We start from the raw sequence: 22252 nt of genomic DNA, 5'->3' as shown, positions 1-22252 counted from the left end.
CAACTAAACAAGCCCTAAGCAAAATACTGCTAACATAAACCTAGATAATGTTGTTTTACGTAGAGGCAGCAAAATCTCAGAAATTGCAGCAGAAGCAGTACGTTGCAATCATTGGCTATGCTCCCATCACTATTCATATCTCTTCCGCAACAACTTGCAGCGTGTTTAGTTCGGTGAATTTAGGAATTTGGGCTATTGTAGCACTTTCGTTTTTATTTGGCAATTAGTGTTCAATCATTGACTAATTAGGCTCAAAACGTCCGTCTTGTAATTTAATTTGGGCTATTGTAGCACTTTCATTTTTATTTGGCAATTAGTGTTCAATCATTAACTAATTAGGCTCAAAATGTTCGTCTTGTAATTTCCAACCAAACTGTACAATTGGTTTTTTTCGTCTACATTTAATGCTCCATGCACGTATCGCAAGATTCAATGTGATGAGCACTGTAGCACTTTTTGAGAATTTGGGGTTGTAACTAAACACGCGCTTGGCATTAAAAGCATTAATTTCCCACACCATTCATTCAGTAGCCAGCTACAAAATAAGTTATATTATAGCCACCTCTATATATGATAATTTTATATACTAATTTACGATAATGTCAATACATATTTACGATAGTTGGGTTACTATAACACATGGGGATATTTACCATAATGTTATAGTAAACCACTTAGTAAGGGTGCATTTTTTCTACTTCCGAGAGTAGTTACTCCCTTCTTCAATAAACCACATTGTGTATGTGTGCATACTAATTTATCAGCTTGAGTATGTTTAGATACTCAATTTAAGATACTTAAAATCTTAGTACGCGAATGTTTTTCAAAAGAGCCCATACTTCTTAATATATTACTAAAATACCACTACAGTAGTATATAAAAAAGTATAACCATATACTATATGTATATTTACATACTTGACATACATACTACCCTAGATGGTTTAGTATGATGATATGCTCCGTCTACATACACTTCGTTGGGCCATAGAGGCCCTAAATCTAGAGATATAAACATGGGAGTAACTACTCCCTGCGAATAGGAAATAATATATATATATATATATATAACTATTATCCTATAGTTGGCTACAAAATAACTTATTCTGTAGCCACTTTGAATTACGATAATTACTATGTTAATTTACGAGATTATAGTAAATCCTTACTAAGTGGTTTACTATAACGTTATCATAAATATCCCCATGTGTTACATTAACCCAACTATCGTAAATATGTATTGACATTATCGTAAATTAGTATATAAAATTACAATAATTTTATATACTAATTTACGATGATGTCAATACATATTTACGATAGTTGGGTTAATGTAACACATGGGGATATTTACCATAACGTTATAGTAAACCACTTAGTAAGGAGTTATTATAATCTCGTAAATTAACATAATAATTATCGTAACTCAAAGTGGCTACAGAATAAGTTATTTTGTAGCCAACTATAGGATAGTAGTTATATATATATAGAACTACTACCATGTAGCTGGCTACAAAATAGCTTATTCGGTAGCCACTTTGAGTTACGATAATTACTATGTTAATTTACGAGATTACAGTAACTCCTTACTAAGTGGTTTACTATAACGTTATGGTAAATATCCCCATGTGTTACATTAACCCAACTATCGTAAATATGTATTGACATTATCGTAAATTAGTACATAAAATTATCGTAAATGGAGGTGGCTACAGAATAACTTATTTTGTAGCCGGCTACTGAATATACTCTCCCTTTATATATATATATATATATATACCTCATTCAAATCCCGTCGTTGCTATTTGGGAACTTGCTTGATCAAGTCACCCCACCAATCTGCAACGGAATTATAAGAAGAAGGCTGAGTGTGTAACTGTATTCTTAGATTTTCCATATATTTGTAATAAGACCGTCTTCTAGACATCCACCGCAAAGGGGCAAAGAAGACATAGATGCGGCCTAGCTTCCTGATCGCCGTGACAGAGAGCACAAGAAGTTTGATGTGGCTAGCATGACCTAGTTGCTTTCCTTTCTTAATTGACAGGCAAAGCTCTTGCCATTGCTCTTACAAAAAATCAATAATGGTGTTAAGTCAAACAAGTTTAAGTTTTACTAAATTTATATAAACTAACAATGATAATTATCATACTAAATAAGCATTGCCAGATTTGTCATGTGTTATGTTTTCATAATATATCTATTTGAAGTTATAAAAGCTGGTATTATTTTCTATAAATTTAGTTAAACTTATAGCAGTTTGACTAGAACTAGATTCGCCAAATTAAAGTATTAACAGGACAACTAAGCAAAATACTGCTAACATAAACCTAGATAATGTTGTTTTACGTAGAGGCTGCAAAATCTCAGAAATTGCAGCAGAAGTAGTACGTTGCAGTCATTGGCTATGCTCCCATCACTATTCATATCTCGGCGTGCTGCCGTCCAAATTATTAGGGCCAGTTTGGATGCCAAAATTTTTGGCAAAACGCTACTGTAGCATTTTCGTTGTTATTTGACAATTAGTGTCTAATCATAGTCTAATTAGGCTTAAAAGATTCGTCTCGTGGATTTAAACTGTGTAATTAGTTTTATTTTTTATTTATATTTAATGCTTCATGCATGCGTCCAAAGATTCGATGTGATGAGAAATCTTGTAAAATTTGGCATTTTAGGGTGCAACTAAACAAGGGCCAGTGGTGGTTTCGCTTCCGCAACAACTTGGCATTGACAGCATTAATTTCCCACACCATTCATTCAGTTTCAGTGAGCACGCACGTGAGGCTCAGCAGAAATCTTCTGTGGACGTATACATGCCGGCCGGCCCATTCAGTTCAGTCCAATCAAAACATTATTAGTAACATCGCTCGCAAGTACCGTACCATACGTGAAGGACCACCGTACCCTACCTGGTCCTTTTTCGAAAGAAAGGATAAAAGACTTGCTTTAATTTTGATCATTCTTCTCTAATTTTGACTCTCCAAATAAGTATCATTGTTAGATTCTTCATTAATTATATTTTTCAATGTATACCTATCTGATGTTATAAAATCTTTATAATTCTCTATATAACTATGGTTAAACTTGAGTTGTTTTGACTCTCCAAAAAAGTTGGAATGATTAATAATTTGGAACGGAGAGGATAATACTTTTTGTATGCACTATGTGTAGATAATTTGGAATCGAGGGAAGTAATTAATTAGCTGAATAACTTTGTACTCCTACTGATTGTGGTCATGAGCAGTATTTGATTTGTGTGTCTAATAAAAGTCCACGTTCATGTTTATTTGTGGTTGTTCACATATCCTTGTGCCAGTTATGCAAAGTCGTTATCTGGATGTGAGGCATATGAAAATCACAGTTTTCTACTTGATACCAGCACAATTTTCTATCTGCCATTTGAGGCAAAAAATAAATAAATCTATCTGTCATGTTAGCTGGGACCCAATAAATTTTGATCATTCTTCTTTGTGATTGTAGTCTTATGGTTGTGTGCAGCTGTAGAGGCTGGAACCAAGTTTTCACTTCTCTAAAAGGCTAGCTATTCCTGAAACCAAACACCTTGTATGTACATGTATAAGCACTACTGTAGGGTAACAACTAACAACTAATATTGTACCTACTGATTGCGGTCATGAGGAGTTTGATTTGCGAGTCTAATAATAAAAGTCCACGTGCATGTTTATTGTGCTAGCTATGCAAAGTCCTTATCTGAATGTGTGGCATATGAAAATCATAGTTTCCTACTTGATAGCAGCACAATTATTTACACAAATTTCCTTCTTCCTGTGTCATGCTAGCTGGCACCCAACAATATCACTTATCGCTTCTATATGATTTCAACATGGTTTATTAGGGAAGCAAGGGTATAAGTGCTCAAACGGTCATGCAAGTACAGAACTGAAAAATCATGGCAAGATAGCTTTCATGTTAATGTCAGGATGAGTTATTTCCTCAAGAAAGATGGTCCTGTTGGCCCTCGAACCACGAGATGGATCTCAGATTCTGATCGGATCTGGAAAAGTCAGAGGGCAGCTTGGCCTTGGCCGCTTGTTGGAATTGGAAATGCAATGGCTTGTTTGTACAATAGCACTGCCCCTGCTTTTATGGGCAAGGGACAGAGAGCATCTTCTCCTTTTCTACTTGCTCAAGCATATCCTAGCCACTAAAGTGGATGCTGAGCATATTCCTAATGCAAAAGTAAACTTGTAGAAAAAGTAAAATACAAGTGCCGAGCACTAGGCTTATCTATCATTCTCCCCCTAAGCCTTGTGCCGAGCACTGGAAGTGATCTACTGTAGCCCAATCCTCTCCCTCATCTCTTGAAACTTGGACTTTCCCAGCGACTTGGTGAGGATATCAGCCAGCTGATCAGTGGTGGCAATGTGGCTAGCGTTGATGCTCCCAAGCAATCCCTGATGAAGTGGTACTTGATGCAAATGTGCTTGCTTCTTTCATAGAAGATAGGATTCTTGGCCAGAGCTAGAGCAGACTTGCTGTCCACCTTCAGCTCAACCACATCCACATTCCTACCAAGGAGCTCTGCCAGCATCCTTGATAACCATAGTGCCTGAGTTGATGCAGTGGTGGTGGCGATGTACTCTGCTTCACAGCTCGAGAGGTCCACCACCTTCTGCTTGAGGGACTGCCAGCTGACCAAGCAACCACCGAGGAAGAACATGGTCCCCGTTGTGCTCTTGCTGGTGTCCACATCGCTGGCGAAGTTACTGTCGCAGTAGCCAATGAAGCACACTGTGTCGAGGGCCCTACCGTAGTGAAGACCGTAGTCAAGGGTGCCCACCACATAGCGAAGGATGCACTTGATGGCCTTTGGATGCTTCATCATGGGACGCCCCATGAACCGGCTCACGTACCCGATGGCGAACGTGAGGTCCGGCCGGGTATGGACTAGGTTTATGCAAGCTCCCGATCAGCCGCCGATAGTGTGTGGGGTCGACCTCCTCCGCCGTGCTGTACCGACTAAACTTGAGCCACTCCTCCATCAGGGTGTGGGCTGGATTGCAGCCCATCATGCCACCGAGCTCAAGGCTGTGCTTGGCGTAGTGGGTTTGGCAGAGGGCGATGCCGCTGGTGTCTTGGCGCACTTCGACGCTGAGGTAGAAGCAGAGGAGGCCGAGGTCTCTCATGTCGAACTCCTTCTTCAGTTGTGCCTTGAATGCCTACACTCTGTCTCCTTCAGCGTCGGTGATGATGAGGTCATCGACGTACACACTAACAAGCAGGACAGAACGCCCGCTGCCCCATGCGTACACTGCCGCCTCATGAAGCCCATCTTCTTGAGCGTGGCGTCAAGCTTCGCGTTCTAGGCTCGTGGGGCCGGCCGCAGGCCATAGAGGGCCTTGTGTAGGTCGTACACCATGCCTTCTTCTCCAGCGATGGTGAAGCCCAGTGGCTGGCGCACATACACCTCCTCCTTGAGGTCACCATTGAGGAAGGCGGACTTAACGTCCATCTGGTGGACCTTCCACCTCTCCTGATCCGCCAGCGCAAGGAGGCCACGTACCGACTCCATGCGTGCCATAGGGGCGAAGGCGTCGTCATAGTCGATGCCCACTCACTGGACAAAACCAGGCGGCACCAGCCACACCTTGTGCTTGATCACCGTGCCCTGCTCATCCTTCTTGATCTTGAACACCCATTTGAGGGTGATGGGGCGGTGGTCATCGGGTAGTGGCACCAACTCCTAGGTGTGATTCTACTCAATGGACTTGAGCTCCTGCTCCATCGTCGCCCACCATGCTAGATCACCCTGCGCCTTAGCATAAGTGGTCGGCTCACCTGCGTGCGTCAGAAGAAGATGGGCGAAGAGCCGCTCTGCCTGCTCTGAAGCAGACTGGTCACCGAGGATGTTTGCCATCGTGCAATACCATAGAAGCTGATCATCGTAGTTGGTGTCCAGGCGGTCTTCATCGTCCTCCCGTGGAGTCACGAACTCGATCTCAAACTGTCTACCAGTAGGCGAGGTAGGAGATGCTGCAGTCGAAGATGAAGATGGTTTGGTCGGATCGATTGCTGGTGGAGTTCTTGCAGCCGCTAACCAGTTTCTGGTGGTCGGAGTTTTGCTAGTGTGGTCCACTGCAGTGCCGATGTGTTCCACTATGGTGGTAGAGTGGTTGGCTGGGTTGCCGATGAGCTTCCGATGGCCACCGACCAATTTCCAAGCTCCCCCTGGATTTGGTGATGGCGAGCGCGGCAGAGATGTTGATGTGGTCGTTGAGGATGGTGATGTGGTCGGAGATGCCATCGGAGGTGCACTCTATGCTCCCCCAGCTCCTCCATCCCATGTGTACTCGATGGTGAAGTCACGCAGAGCCGCCGTCGATCCATCATCAGCCATCTTGTCCCACGCCTAGCCGTAGCCCTCATCGAACATGATGTCATGAGCCACTCGGTCACACTGCATCACTAGGTCGAACACATGGTAGGCTTTAGCCCCCTCTGCATAGCCGATGAAGACCCCTGGTGAACTCCGATCATCAAGCTTGCCAACATGGTTGAGCTCCTTGACGAATGCCAGGTAACTGAACACCCGTAGGTAGCCGATCGCCGGCTTGCACCCATGCCAGGCCTCATACAGGGTCTTGCCATCAAGCGCCTTGGTCAGCAAGTGATTGAGAAGATGCACAGCAGTCAGCATCACCTCCCCCAGTAGATCATCGGCATCCCTCTCTGCTTGAGGAGGCGCGGGCGGTAGCCACCACCATCTGGTTGCGGTGCTCGATGATGCTATTCCTCTACGGGGAGTACAGGGTGGAGAAGTGGTGCTAAATCCCCTCATTGGTGCAGTACGCCATGAACTCGCTGCCATTGTCTGTGCGCAGCACCCAGAGCTTGCGGCCGTATTCCTTCTCGATAGCTGCTTGGTGGCGCTTGATGGCGTCTGCTGCTGCTTCCTTGGTGTTGAGCAGGTCTACCCACATGTAGTGGGGCATGTCATCGACAAGGAGGAGGAAGTAGTGCCGTCCTCTAGGTGTAGCCGATGTCACAGGGCCGCAGAGGTCACCATGTATGAGCTCTAGCTTCTCCTTGGCGCGGAAGCTCACCTGGCGGGGAAAGGGGAGCCACCGCTGCTTAGTGAGGATGCAGGTGTCATAGTACTACTCCACATGGACGACGCGAGGCATGCCCCGCACCATCTCCTTGTTGCCGAACAGCTTTAGGGCCTCAAAGTTGAGGTGCCCAAAACGCTCGTGCCACCGCCAAGCATCGTCATCACGGCGGGCTACAAGGCACATGGGTTATGCTACCTGCACTTGGAGAACATAAAGGAAATTTGTGCCTCTGTTTACCTTGGCGAGAAGTCAGTGATGGTGATCCTAGATGCGCAGTATCCCATGCTCGATGTCCACGCGTGAGCCATTCTCATCTAGCTGTCCCAAGCTGATGATGGAGTTCCTCGGTGCGGGACTGTAGTAGACACCGGTGAGCAACCGGTGCTCGCCAGTCTGGGTGGTGAAGACAACCGAGCCGACCCCCTTGATCTCAACGACGGAGGCATCACCGAACTTGATGGAGCCTTTCACGCCGGAGTCTAGGTCGGAGAAGAACTCACGCTGACCAGTCATGTGGCGGGTGGCGTCGGTGTCGAGGTACCAGCCGTCGATCTTGTTGTCGCCAGGGCTCATGCCGAGGAAGGTGTGGGCACGTGGTTCATCAAGGTGGAGCAGGGCGGAGCCGGCCGATGAGGGAAGGGGAAAGCTTAAATCTTTCTCCTCCTCCCCTGTTTCTTGCCGCAACTCAACGCACCAATGCACCAAGAAAAGGGCATGGTCCCCCTCCTCTGCTTGAGCGATGTGAGCTTGCCCACCGCAGCGTGGAGGAAGGCGGCAGTCCTTGGCCCAATGGCTGGTCCTACCGTAGTTGAGGCAGGTATAATCTTGGATCGCTTTGCGCTCGGTGGTGGCGCCGCTATCACCACCAGCCCACACCCAAGGTCCTTTCTCCTCCTTCTTCTTGACACCGCGTGGTCACCGATGATGCTCCCTAGGCAGACAAAATCTAGAAGCCTCATCCTTCTTCATCTTCTCTAAGGCCCGCCACTGCTCGGCGGTGTTGAGCAGCTTGCCTCTGGTGGTGCTTGGCTCGTTGTGGGGTGACTCCTCACAATCTTGCCCTGCCTTGATCCTCTCATTGACCTCCTCGATGGAGAGCACCTCAAAATCAAGAAGCTTCTCGATTGCTGGCATGATCTGGGAGTACTTCTTGGTGATGTAGCGCATGAGGTTCTCCACTGCGCGAGCATCGGTGATGTCGGGGTCGCTGTTGCACGCCATCTACTCCTTTAGGCAAGAAAGGCGAAAGGCAAAGTCCTTGACTTGCTCACCAAGGTTAAAGGCGAGGCCTTCCCACTCCTGTCAAAGCCGCTACAGCATCGCTCGATGGATCAGGTGATCGCTGAGGTGTGCAGTAGCGATGGAGTCCCAGGGCTCCTTTGCCATCACCTTGTTGGCGAGGGAGGCGCCGATCTCTGGTGGCATGGCGGCGCACAACACCTCCAGCACCTGCCGATCATTGTGGAACTCAAAATCCCCAAACACGACCGCGTCCTAGATCTGTCGCGCCTGCATCTTGACCTTCATCAATAGGCTCCAGTCATGGTAGTTGGTCCTCGTGAGCATCAGTGTAGGCTCGATATGGCGGACTAGAGGGGGGTGAATAGTCCTTTCTAAAATTAATCGCACTGGCTAACCAAAACAAATGCAGAATTAAACTTATCAGTCTAGCCAAGACTACACCCCTCTATCTATTACTTCAAGCACCTAAACAATTAACTAATTATGCTACTAAGGTGCTGGGATAGGAAGCTCACCTAAACAAGTCTAGGATGCAAGGTCACACAAACCTAAGCAACTAGTACTTTAAGCACACCGGGGAGCTCCTACAAAAACTAGTGAAGCAAAGCGCACAAAGCCTAAGCTCACTAGCAATGCTCAATAGCAAGGGTAAACAAACCAAACTAGAGAGCTCAAATTACTTAGCTACACAAACTAAGCAATTTAACTAGCAAGGTTACACAAGCCAACTAGTTACACAAGGGAGCTACTTCTAAGCTACACAAGCAAAGAAGGTAACTAGCAAGTTACTAAAATTAAACTAGTTACTAGAGCAACTACATAAGCACAATGTATATGAAGAAATGCAAATACAAGCTTGTGTATGTAAAGAGCAAACCACCGAGAAGATGATGACAAGGTTGACACGGTGATTTTTCTCCCGAGGTTCACTTGGTTGCAACCAAGCTAGTCCCTGTTGTGTCGACTGTTCACTTGGTGGTTCGGCGCACTAATTGGCACTACTCACCAAGCCCAACAATTGGGCACCGCAAGAACCTACCCACAAAGTGAGGGTAGCTCAATGACACACTTTACTAGAGTTGTTCTTTGCAATCCCCACGGGGCGAGCACAATGCCCCTCACAAGCCTTCTTCGGAGCCACGCACAATCTTCTTGCATGCTTTGACGGAGCCACAAGCCACCAAGCTGTCTAGGAGGTGGCAACCTCCAAGAGTAATAAGCACCATCAGCTTGCAACACGAACACCTAGTGCCACTCGATGTTATCTCTCAAAACAACGCACTAGAATCACACTCACTCGCAATCGATTCGCACTCTTACAAGCACAAGTGAGTTAGAGGGATCCCAAGCACACCTACACAAGCCACCAAGGCAAGGGTGCTCAGCAATGAGCCCAAGGCCGGCCATGGTGTGCTTATATAGCCCCTCAACCAAATGGAGCCATTACCCCGTTTTACTAGGCACTCTGCGCATGCACCGGACGTGCTGCAGGGTGCACCGGACACGTTCGGTGCACAGCGTCCGGTGTATTGCCCGTTGACATGTGTCTTGACCATTTGAAACTATCCATTGGTACGCAATGGCTAACTCACGCGCACTCACTGCGCTCGCACCGGATGCGTCCGGTGCACTGACCGGACTCACCAATGCTCCGGTGAAGTTTTGAACCCTTGCTCCCAAGTGCTAAACACAATGTGTATCACCTTTGTGCATGTGTGTTAGCATATTAACAAACATTTTTCAAAGGGTTTTCACTCTCTTCACCACGCCACTCGATCCTAGCAACATCGTAATGTTAGATTGCTCAAGTGGTACTAAATGACCGATATGCAAACAAGTTTGCCTCTCTTTATAGTATGGCCATCTATCCTAAACCCGGTCATAAACTTCTCTACACACCTATGACCGGTGAAATAAAATGCCCTACAAGTTATACCTTTGCCTTGCGCATTCCATTCCATCTCCTCCAATGTTGATGCAACACATGCACCAACACTATCACAAATTATATGATCCACTTCATATCATCATGCGACGTATTGGTTCATCAATCTTGACTTTACTTGCTCTTCACCGTTGCATCGGTCCATCAGCGCCAAGTCTTTGCTCAAGCATCCCGCCAAGCGGTCCAGCGCTTCAAAGCCTCTGACTTGCCCTTCACTCTTGCAACCAGTCCATCAAGCCAAGTCTTGTCTTGATCTTCTCCACCTAGTCACATGACTCCATGTCATGTCTCATATGCAATGAGCTCCTTCATCACACAATTACCTATGGACTAATCACCTGTGTATTTCACTTAAACACATATTAGTCCACCTAGGTTGTCACTCAATTACCAAAACCAAACAAGGACCTTTCAATCATCCACGGCGTCCCCACTCTAGAGTCACAGTAGATGGTCTGCACCACCGGCTGTGCCACTGGTGAGCGACCGTGGCATCCACGGCGCCGCTCTAGTGACGGCGACTGAAGACGATGCCTTGCTGGGCTTCGCGACCCACCGACCGGCTCCCGCTCCATCTCGACGCGCAGCAATGTAGCCGCGGTCGTAGCGGCTTGTGCCGTAGCCGCCGCCTGCCTGGCCATTGACCGCTGCTGCAGCCACTGTGTCTACGGCAGCAAGGTGCGTCGCGCGATCGTCGGCTTCTGCAGCTGCTACACCGCCGGGGTTCCTCAACGCACCGGCAGCGGCACGCGCTCTCTCGATCTGGCTGGTGGTGGACATGGCTGCTCACCGGACTCGCAAGAACTCCGGCTCTGATACCAGTTGTTGGCCCTTGGAACCATGAGATAGATCTCAGATTCAGATCGGAATTAGGAAAGCCAGAGGGCAGCTTGGCCTTGGCCTCTTGTTGGAATTGAAAATAGAATGACTTGTTTGTACCATAGCACTGCCCATGCTTTTATGGGCAAGGGGCAGAGATCATTTTTCTACTTTTCTACTTGCTCAAGCATATCCTAGCCACTAAAGTGGATGCTGAGCATATTCCTAATATAAAAGTAAACTTGTAGGAAAAGTAAGATACAAGTGCCGAGCACTAGGCTTATCTATCAGGTCCATGTATACATGGATGGTGGGCCTGATTCTTCCGGGCAGCTTATACTTATTGGTTGATCAGCCTTTGCCCTGCTGTATCGCATTCATCATAGGGTCCTGATTAGGGCCGGACGAAAAGCTCGCAGCTCGGTAGCTCGCTCGACTTGGCTCGTTAGTGGCTTGGCTCGGCTCGGCTCGTTTATATTTTTCAACGAGCTGAGTCTGCAGTTTAGCTCGTGTAGTTAACGAGCCAGCTCGTGAGCCTAATGAGCCAAAGTTGTTGACCTTAAACTTTTATTAATTTTGTATGACATCATGTCTTACACTTTACAATTGGTTGATGACTGGACCTTGACTCTATAAACTTGGGATTATATGACTCTATTTTGTTTTAAATGGATGTATGGATAATCAATAACAGATTATGGATGCATTATGTATGGTATAGAGTATGGATCATAGATGTATGGTGTAGTACTATAATATATTAATACATATTAATTTTTGTTTAATTTAAGGCTTATCAATGGACTATTTTATATTATTACTGTTTTCAAACTTTAAATAAATACATATATTATATTTTTTATATTTTTTATGACTGGCTCGCAAGGTTAACAAGCCAGCTCGAGCTTGTAAACGAGCCGAGCCGAGCTGGCCTTCTGGCTCATTATCTTAACGAGCCAGAACGAGCCGAGCCGAGCTGGCCTTCTGGCTCGTTATCTTAACAAGCTAGAACGAGCCGAGCCGCGTTAATCCAGCCCTAGGCCTGATGAACTGTCCATAACAAGGTGTGCTTTTAATTAGTTTGCAGAAACCACAATCTTTTCTGGGGATCCAGTCTAGATTCTCCACCAAACAGTTTTAATTGATGATTGGAATAGTCCTTCCAATGCCCTGTTTGGATCCACCCAACTAAAGTTTAGCTACCTAAAATTTCATAGCTAAATTTTAGCCAACTAAAAGTTGTATCAGCTAAACTTTTAGCTGAGGTGTTTGGATCCTCCGGTTAATAGACTCAGCTAAAATATAGCTGGTTTTAGCTGGGTTGAAATAGATAAACTTTTGCTAGTCTTTTAGCTAGACCATTTGGATCCATAACAGCTAAATTTAGCCAGCTAAAGTTTAGTCGGTGGATCCAAACAGGCCCATAATCATGCATATGGGAGTATTTTTGTTGGGAAAACAGACGGATGCCGCTTTCTATCCCTCTTTTCATTATTTATTTATTTATTTTATTTCCTCATTAATATGGGAGTATGGTGCAATGCCAATATTATTTTTAATGAGAGTATATCGGATGAATGAAAATGGAAGCCACTCGACACTTGGATTTTCGTTACTTTGTGTAACCCTTGTCGTTATTACCATTTCACTGCAGGAAGGTTAGGACCAGGCATGAATAAAACAGGGCAGATTTTAATTAATGGCCGCCAGGAGAAGCTTGCCTATGGAACCTCGGTAAGACAAAATCACCTCTTTCTCATAAACATTTATGATTGCAGAGGCTGTAATAATTGTAACACAAATTTTGCTTAAGGACATCGTTCTTATATAGTATACACCACCAACTTTTAAATTTGTCCAGTACCATTATGAAAACGTATATATTTGTTCGTGGACACCTCAGCCACTAAGATAACCATTTATCTGCCATCACAAGAGATGAGGTTTGAAATGCCCCTTTTACCCTCCATTCTAACTTCTTCCTCTATCTATCTTTTCTCCTAATGGCGCCCTCTCCCCATGGTGCAAGTGGCCGGATGTCGTGGCTACTCATCTTCGCGCTAGCAGCGGCGTGCCGCACTTCTAACTCCCACGTTGCTGGCCACGCATTGGCGAGCTTTGCTCCTTGCTTTGACCGAGCCCCAACAGCCACGGCTTTGCCCTGCTCGCCTTCGAGCTCTTTCTTATTCGTGGGTCACTGTGCTTGTGCTCCATGTGCCAGCGTAATCTGCACCACTCACCTATCCATCCCCCTGTTGCTACTCCACCCTACTCGTCGTTGAGCTCTACCCTATGTGCGGGTTACTAAGCCTATGCTCCAACCGCCGGCGTCCTCCACCCCACTTATTGGCCTAGGGTTCGCTACAACACCTCCATCCCACTCACAGTTGAGCTCTAGCCCATTTGTGGGTCGCCACGCCTCTGCTCTGCGCGCTGGTGGCCTTTTCCTTGCTCGATGGCAAAGCCCCGCGGCGGCACCTCTAGGCTATGCATGGGTCTCCATGCCAACAACAAAGCTTCAACCCACGCATCGTATATACCACCATTTTAGCACCTTAGCTCATCCTCTCCATGGCTCTGTCATCAACCTCCAGGAGCAAACAAAGGGGGTTGCTCTAGCATATCTTTGGCGGGTGTAGAGAAGGTAGAGAGGAGGAAGAAGGTAAAGTGGAGGACAAAAGAGACATTTTATACCTCATATCTTTATATGCTGCTGAATAAATGATTATTTTAATGGTTGCAATGTGTATGAGAAAATATATAAAATTTTGTAGTGGTACTGGACAAATTTAAGTTGAAATAACCCCCCAAATAACCCCCCAAAATTTGCCCAGTACCTCATATCTTTATATGGCTATTATCGATGATGATGATTCGATTCTGCCAAATTAAAGGCCAGATGTTTTTGATTATTGTGAGAATTTCTAGGATTTATCTTTTTTTTTCTAGCGTGTCTAGTGGAAATTAACATGGTGCCTCCGTTGGGGCCTCTAATTAGTAAAAGTTTATATATAAATTTAGGGAGTTATTCTAAATTATCTTGTGTAATGGCAGCTGTGTGTAATTTAGATGCAAAATTAGGGGGTTACTTTATGTATTTTTCATAATGACAGTGGTGGGTAATTTTTATTCTTAATTACAATAGATCCAATGGCTATTATTGATGATGATGATTCGAGTCTACTAAATTAAAGGCCAGATGTTTCTGATTATTGTGAGAATTTGTAGGATTTATCTTTTTTTTCTTGCATGTCTGGTTGGAATTAACATGGCGCCTCCATTGGGGCTCTAATTAGTAATAGTAAGATAAGATGGTTGTTTCAAAACTTTTTACAGAAGCATGAATACAATTTCCTTCCTCTAAAAAAGTTTTCTGCAATCTTTTTCATGAAGTTGGTGGTTTTCTGTTCCCTTGTATTGTCATGCATTCACTTAATTAGCACATACTCCTACTGGATCAGTTCAATTATATTCAGTACAGATATATTTCATTCAATCCGGACTTACTTACAAGTTAACTTTTTGAATTTATAAAACTGTATATGTACAACAAAGGCATACGTTACCCAAGACAACGTGCTGATGTCGACGCTGTCCGTGCGCGAGGCCGTGTACTACTCGGCGCAGCTGCAGCTGCCGGACACGATGCCGTTGCCGGAGAAGCGGTCGCACGCAGAGAGGCTGATACGGGAGATGGGGCTCGCCGACGCCATGGACACGCGCATCGGCGGCTGGATCACCAAGGGTATCAGCGGCGGGCAGCGGAAGCGGCTGAGCATCTGCATCGAGATGCTCACGCGGCCGCGCCTGCTCTTCCTCGACGAGCCCACCAGCGGCCTCGACAGCGCCGCCTCCTACCACGTCATGACCCACATCGCCCGCGTCGCCGCCCGCGACGGCATGACGGTCGTCGCCGCCGTGCACCAGCCCAGCGGCGACGTCTTCGAGCTCGTCCACGACCTCTGCCTGCTCGCCGCCGGGAAGGCGATCTTCTTTGGGACCATCTGTGATGCCAACGAGGTGACGACCCTGCATGCTTCGTCTTAGCTTCTTTAGGGCAGGCTATCTGAATAGCGAGTTGTCAGCTGCAGATTTGTGCTAGCTCGTTCCTTGCATGCATGCAGTTCTTCACTCTGAACGGTTTTCCATGTCCACACCTGAGAAGCCCGTCAGATCACTTCCTAAGAACAATCAACAAAGACTTTGATGAGGTATATATACGTACTCCTATATGACTTATTAATTACATATTCAGTTGTCACACCCAATTTTAAGGATAAAATGGGGTGCAAAACCTTATGTGCGCCCAGAGATCAGTCACACACATAAGCCGACAAATTATGAATAGTATCATCACCAATGTTTATTACATCACGAATAAGACAGAGTTATTACATAAGTATAGCGGAAATAATAAAAGATCTATCGCGGAAGCTCCAATTCACAGGGACGTCGACTGGTTGACCACAAGTCTAGTAGTCCTCAGGGAAATCATCATTCTCTAGGTCATCTGTTACCCATCCGGGATTTTTATCCAAATAATGAAAATAAACAAGCGTAAGTACATATCGTACTCAACAAGTGTAATACGGGGTTCATGAGGCTCAAAAGGTTAGACATAGGTTTAGCAACGTTCAGCTTTTAGTTGTCACAATTTTAGCTTACGAGTAGCATCAAGTTGTTTCAATTCCCATTGCCAAACACATGATCAAATGTAAACATGAGTAATGAATAGCATAAACAGATATTACATAGTGATCATCTATTCCATAAGGGTTCCTAGGCCCCTCGTGACCGTGAGCACGACTGATATACCAGTTTTACACTCTGCAGAGGTTGTACACTTTCATTGTGAGTCGTGATTCCCATATACCCAGGTTTATAACTCCCAAAACACTTCCAAGGTGAGCAGGCAGGGGTCACTATGAAGCCTTTCAAAGGTTCGTCTACCAAGTTAGGGCCGCTAGGTTTCTGTGGCCTACGAATGTAGAGCTCCCCTTTCGACAGGCACAATGACGCGCAGCCTATGCACTGATAGACAGAGGCCGCACTATATCCAACCCGGAACACACCCCTCTTGCGCCATAAAGGTAACCACTAACAAGCTATAAAAGGTCCTCATACTGAGCTAAAGCCAGAGCCATGTAGCCCTCATAGCTGTACTGTAAGTCCCGGATGATCACTTATAGATAAGTCCTTAGGGAGAGGAATCTGAAGTATTTAGAAAGTAGCTAAACACTCCAGACCCCTGTTTCCATATTGCTAAAAAGTCACGTTTTAATGTTTATTGCATATACCATTAGTCAAGTTACATGATCATGGTTTAATTGAGCGCTAGCAAAGTTACCCAAATGCATAACCCATAGGTGACAAGGTTGTAGTTCAATTCTAGGAAATCCCTATCAAGATGACACATGCAACATGAATTTAATGAATTAAAGTGATTAGGAAACAAGGATGATCCCATGCTATACTTGCCTTGAGCAACGTACTCCTGCTGGTCCTGCTCGTCAAAGTCGTACCCTTGACCTTCCAAGAACTACTCACCGTCTATACTCGATAACCACAACAACATACAAGCATCCAGGAGCAATGATGCAAAGCAAACAAGGCTACAGATTAGAACAGTATGCCAACAGCAAAGAATCAAGATGACAAGTTTGGAAAACGAATCTACATCTCGCTATGAACACACAGACGCGAAGATCACAAAAATCGGATCTAAAATGGAAAAGTTATGATTTATACAAGATTTTCTATAGACAAATAATAGATTAGATCTAAGCTCGAATTATAAAAGTTGGAAACCTACTTTACAGTACCATAAATGTGTAGATTACTTAATTACGAACCTAACGCAACTTGAACGGATCAAATCGGAGTTAAAACGGAGAAATTATGGCTAAAACAAGTTGAATGGCAAAACTGTAAATAATTGAAAACGTATTTCAGTCCAAACGAACGAAAATACGCTGTCGAAAGAAAGAAACGTAAACTGTTAAACGCGCAAAGGACCGCGGGTTAACACCAAAATAATTATAATGGTGTAACCGCAAAATCGGCATCGAAAGGGTATCTTTAGATCTGAGCCGTTGGATTAGAAACCGACGGCTGAAAATCGATCTGGCGGAAATAGAAAGAGAGAGAGAGCACTAGAACAGTGCCGGCGGTCATGCCCCGACGGTGGTGCCATGGCCGGCGTGCTAGAGCTCATGATTCCCAGCTTGCAGCGCACTACTCGATGAAAGAAAAATACAGGGGGAGAGAGGAAGGGATGGGGATCTCACCCGAACTGGACTGCGCGAACGCGAAGCAGTGACGACGGCTCGGTGCACGGTGGCAGTGGCGGTCAGTGGCGGCGCTCAAGCGAGAAGTGGCTGCGGCTGCTTGGCGAAGAAAAACGGCCGCCAGTTGGGATAGGGGATAGAGGAGAGGTGCGGGCGCTATTTATGGGGACGGAATTTCTTGGGCACGACGGCACCTCGGATCGTGGAAGCTCCGGACTTCGGCACCGGCGTGGAACAGAGTCCGGCTCTGCTACGGCGAGACGAAAGGGGCGGGTCTGACTTGCGGGCCCACCCGGTCAACTGCGGAGGAGACGCACGGGCGTGGCTTGCATCTGGGCGCGCGACTGGGCCGGGGGAACCAGGCTTCGGCCCAAGCGGTGAAGAGCGCGGGCCGGCTCTGGAGTGGCCGAATGGAGCACTGCGAGGAGAGAGGCGCCGGCCGGCACGTGAAAAAGATGGGCCGAGGCAGCATGAATGCACATTCATTGTTGTTAACCTTTATTAAATTTTAATTTGGCATACTCTATTATTCTTCCTAAATTTAAATGCTCACAAAAATGCTTAGTAAATCATTTTTTCTCTAATTTCAATTGTTGTAAAATTTAGGGTGTTACAATTCTACCCCCCTTAAGATGAATCTCGTCCTCGAGATTTGGATGATGCTTACTCAAATAACTGTGGGTATGTTTTCCTCAGATCATCTTCTCTTTCCCAAGTAGCCTGATCTACTGTATACCGATTTCACTGAACCTTGCACATCTTTATAACTCGGCTCCTTGTAACTCTTTCTGCCGTCTCTAAAATCCTTACCGAAAACTCCTCATATGTGAGATCCTCCTTAACTGTAAGCTCTTCTGATGGTATCTGCTCCTCGGGTACACGTAGACACTTCTTCAATTGAGACACATGGAACACATCATGTACACCTGCCAAACTCTCGGGCAATTCCAACTGATAAGCTACCTCTCCATGTCTCTAAAATCTTGAAAGGTCCAATATACCTTGGCGCTAACTTCCCTTTCATGTTAAACCTTCTCACACTTCTCATAGGCGACACCTTCAAGTACACATAATCACCTTCTTTGAAAACCAATTCTCTTCTTCTAGTATCGGCATAGCTCTTTTGTCGAGACTGGGCCACCCTCAAGTTATCCCTGATCAACCTTACTTGCTCTTCTGCGTCTCTCAAGACATCTGGTCCGAACACCTGAGTTTCCCCTGTTTGGTTCCAAAACAATGGGGTCCTACACTTTCGTCCACACAAAGCTTCGAAAGGTGCCATATTGAGACTTTTCTGATAACTGTTGCTATACGAGAACTCTTTATAAGGCAAACTCTTGTCCCAACTTGTACCATACTACAACGCACAAGCTCTCAACATATCCTCTAATATCTGATTAATTCTCTCAGTTTGCCCATCTGTCTAAGGATGATATGCTGTACTAAAGTTCAACTTGGTTCCCAACGAACTATGTACTTGCTGCCAAAAATGAGATATAAATTGGGTACCTCGATCGGACACAATTTTCTTGGGCACTCCATGTAGACATACTATTCTCTCCATATATAATTGAGCTAACCTCGGTCCATTATAAGTAGTCTTGACCGGTATAAAGTGAGCAACTTTAGTTAACTGGTCCACTATTACTCAGATTGAATCATAACCTCTCTGAGTATGTGGTAACCCAACTATAAAATCCATACCAACTTCTTCCCACTTCCACTCAGGTATCTTCATTGGTTGTAGCAATCCTGCAGGTCTTTGATGTTCAGCCTTGACTCTCTAACAGGTATCACACAAAGCAACATATTCAGCAACATGTCTCTTCAGTCCGTACCACCAATACTTCTCTTTTAGATCCAAATACATCTTGGTACTTCCAGGGTGAATAGAATAAGCAGACTCATGTGCCTCACGAAGGATTGCCTCACGTATAACCTTATCCTCATGCACACATAGTCTTTTCCCAAACCATAGAGTCCCATTGTCATCCATACGGAATCCTAGTGCCTTACCAATCACTATGTTTTTCGATATCTCTTTCAACTTCGCATCCTGTAACTGACCCTTTCGTATTTCTTGCTCTAATTTAGGCTCCAACACCAACTCCACTGCATTAGTGACAAAGCCTAAATTTAGTCGCTCAAACTCAGCACACAACTCACTTGACATCGATGTCACTTGCACCTCATTGACATAACTCTTCCTACTAAGAGCATCGGCAACAACGTTCGCCTTCCTAGGATGATTGTGTACCTCCAAATCATAATCTTTGATCAACTCTAACCATCGACGCTGTCTCATATTCAGATCTGTCTGAGTGAAAATGTACTTCAGACTTTTGTGATCAGTATAGATGTCACTCTTATGTCCAATGAGATAATGCATCCATATCTTCAAAGCATGAACCACTGCTGCTAACTCCAAATCATGAGTAGGATAATTTAACTCATGCTTTCTCAACTGCCGAGATGCATAAGGCACTACTCTGCCTTCTTGCATAAGAACACATCCAAGTCCCTAACGAGATGCATCATAATAGATCAAAAAGCTTTTATTCAGGTCTGGCAAAGTCAACACGGGGCTGTAGTCAATCTTCTCTTCAACTCCTCAAAGTTAGTCTGGCACTTCTCGGACCACACAAACTTAGCATTTTTCTCCAATAAGGCTGTCATTGGCTTGGCAAGCTTAGAGAAACCTTCAATGAACCTTCTGTAGTATCCAGCTAATCCCAAGAAACTATGGATCTATCCCACATCTGTTGGTGGCTTCCAATTCAACACATCTTTCACCTTACCAGGATCTACTGCAATTCCACCGTTAGAGAGAACATGACCAAGAAAAGAAACTTCCTTCAATCAAAATTCACACTTGCTTCGCTTGGCATACAACTTGTGTTCTCTGAGCTTCTACAAGACCAACCTCAGATGTTCAGCATGCTCTTCTTCTGTTTTGGAGAATATCAATATATCATCGATGAACACCACCACAAACTTATCCAAAAACTCCATGAACACCTTGTTCATCATGTACATAAAGTAGGCAGGTGCATTGGTCAAACCAAATGACATAACAGTGTACTCATACAAACCATACCTCGTAGTAAAAGCTGTCTTGGGTATATCTGTTGCACGAATCCTCAATTGATGGTAGCCCAAACGAAGATCAATCTTAGAGAAAACACAAGCACCTCTCAACTAATCAAACAAGTCATCGACTCTAGGCAACGGATACTTGTTCTTGATCGTAACCTCATTGAGTGACCGATAATCAACACACATCCTCTGAGTACCATCCTTCTTATCAACAAATATAATCGGTGCTCCCCAAGGTGACGAACTAGGACGAATAAAACCTTTCTCCTGTAACTCCGTGATTTGTTTCTTAAGTTCTTCTAATTCTTTAACCCCATTCTATAGGGACGCTTAGCTATAGGTGCAGTTCTAGGTAATAATTCAATAATAAACTCAATATCATGGTCAGGTGGCATACCTGGCAAATCATCGGGGAACACATCTAGAAATTCATCCACCACTGGGTCCTCACTGTTGCCGCTATCATCAAGCTGGTTCACTGTGGCAGTCGGCTGTGCTTGTATGACAACATCAACACTGATTCTTTCTCCACTGGGCACGGTCACCACAACTACCATCTCTTTACACTGGATCACTGCTTGTTGTTGCTTCATCCAGTCCATACCCAAAATCACATCTATACCAGATGCTCTCAACACAATGGGGCTCACTTTAAACTCTACCCCCCTTAAGGATAGACTAGTTGGAAGACAACGATATGAAAGCTTGCATACTTCCACCCGGTGAGTTTACTAACATGGGATTTTGCATGGCACATAATGGTATGCTATGGTTTCTAACAAATGCTTGTGATATGAATGAATGCGAAGCTCCAAAATAAAAAAGAACAGTGGTAGGGGTTGAGTTGACATTGAACATACCGAGCATGACTTCTAGTTCTACAACCGCCATCTCTATAGACACATGATTCACCTTTCCATACTGTGTTGGCTTTTGGTTGTTGTTCTGCTTCTGAGGGGTTTGCTGATTGGGCTTCTCACGGCAATTATAAGACAGGTGACCTTCTTGGCCACAATGGAAGCACTTGCTGGGGGTGCTAGGGGCACTAGTCTTCATAGGAGTGTTATTGGGCGCTCCCTGTCTTGGTGTCTGCTGACCACTCTGTTGCTGACGACGTTGATTACCAATCTGCTGCTGGTTTGGGTTGCGCTGAGGATACTGACCACAATTCCACTGACTGGGTGGTCCCTGGAACCTCTGCTGAAAGCCTTGTTGAGGATTGGCACGCGGACGAGTATTGCTCCCAGAGGCCTAACCCTGAAGCCACCTCTTCATGGCCTCCATTTCTTTGCGCTTGTTGTCAATAACAATGGCGTAATTTACCAGCGTCTGAAAATTGGGATAGGTATTGGACATAAGCTGGAGCTACAGACCATCATACAAACCTTTGAGAAAGCGGCGTTGCTTGTCAGCATTGTCAGCCACTTCATTTGGAGCATAACGTGATAACTGAGCAAACTTGTCGCGGTACTCAGCGACGGACATAGATCCCTGGTTCAAAGCTCTGAATTCCTCTTGCTTGAGCTCTATCAGCCCCTCTGGTATGTGATCAGATCTGAAATTCTCCTTAAACTCCTGCCAGGTGATAGGAGGAGCGTTGGCGGGACGTCCATATTCGAATGACTCCCACCAGTCCTGAGCTTCCCCCTGAAGCTGTCCTGAAGCGTACAACACTTTCTGCTGATTATCACATTGAGCTATGTTGAGCTGCCTCTCTACTGCACGAAGCCAATCATCTGCTTCCAGTGGATCAGTGGCACGAGAGAACACCGGGGGACAGCCCTTCAAGAA

The 22252-nt window shown here is 45.3% G+C and overlaps 1 protein-coding gene across 1 annotated transcript in view; it reads left to right on the top strand.

The window, feature by feature from the left end:
* The window catches only part of LOC136480763 (ABC transporter G family member 1-like), a 94884-nt gene that overhangs the window by 67324 nt on the left and 5308 nt on the right, over nucleotides 1-22252 (top strand). The window contains exons 3-5 of the mRNA XM_066478221.1: nucleotides 12733-12812; nucleotides 14634-15098; nucleotides 15203-15289. Of these exons, the coding sequence (XP_066334318.1) occupies nucleotides 12733-12812; nucleotides 14634-15098; nucleotides 15203-15289 (632 nt within the window). The remainder of the gene's footprint in view (nucleotides 1-12732; nucleotides 12813-14633; nucleotides 15099-15202; nucleotides 15290-22252) is intronic.

Source organism: Miscanthus floridulus, chromosome 9, assembly GCF_019320115.1.
Source record: "Miscanthus floridulus cultivar M001 chromosome 9, ASM1932011v1, whole genome shotgun sequence".
Lineage (NCBI taxonomy): Eukaryota > Viridiplantae > Streptophyta > Magnoliopsida > Poales > Poaceae > Miscanthus > Miscanthus floridulus.
This window is presented reverse-complemented; position numbering and strand designations above follow the sequence as displayed.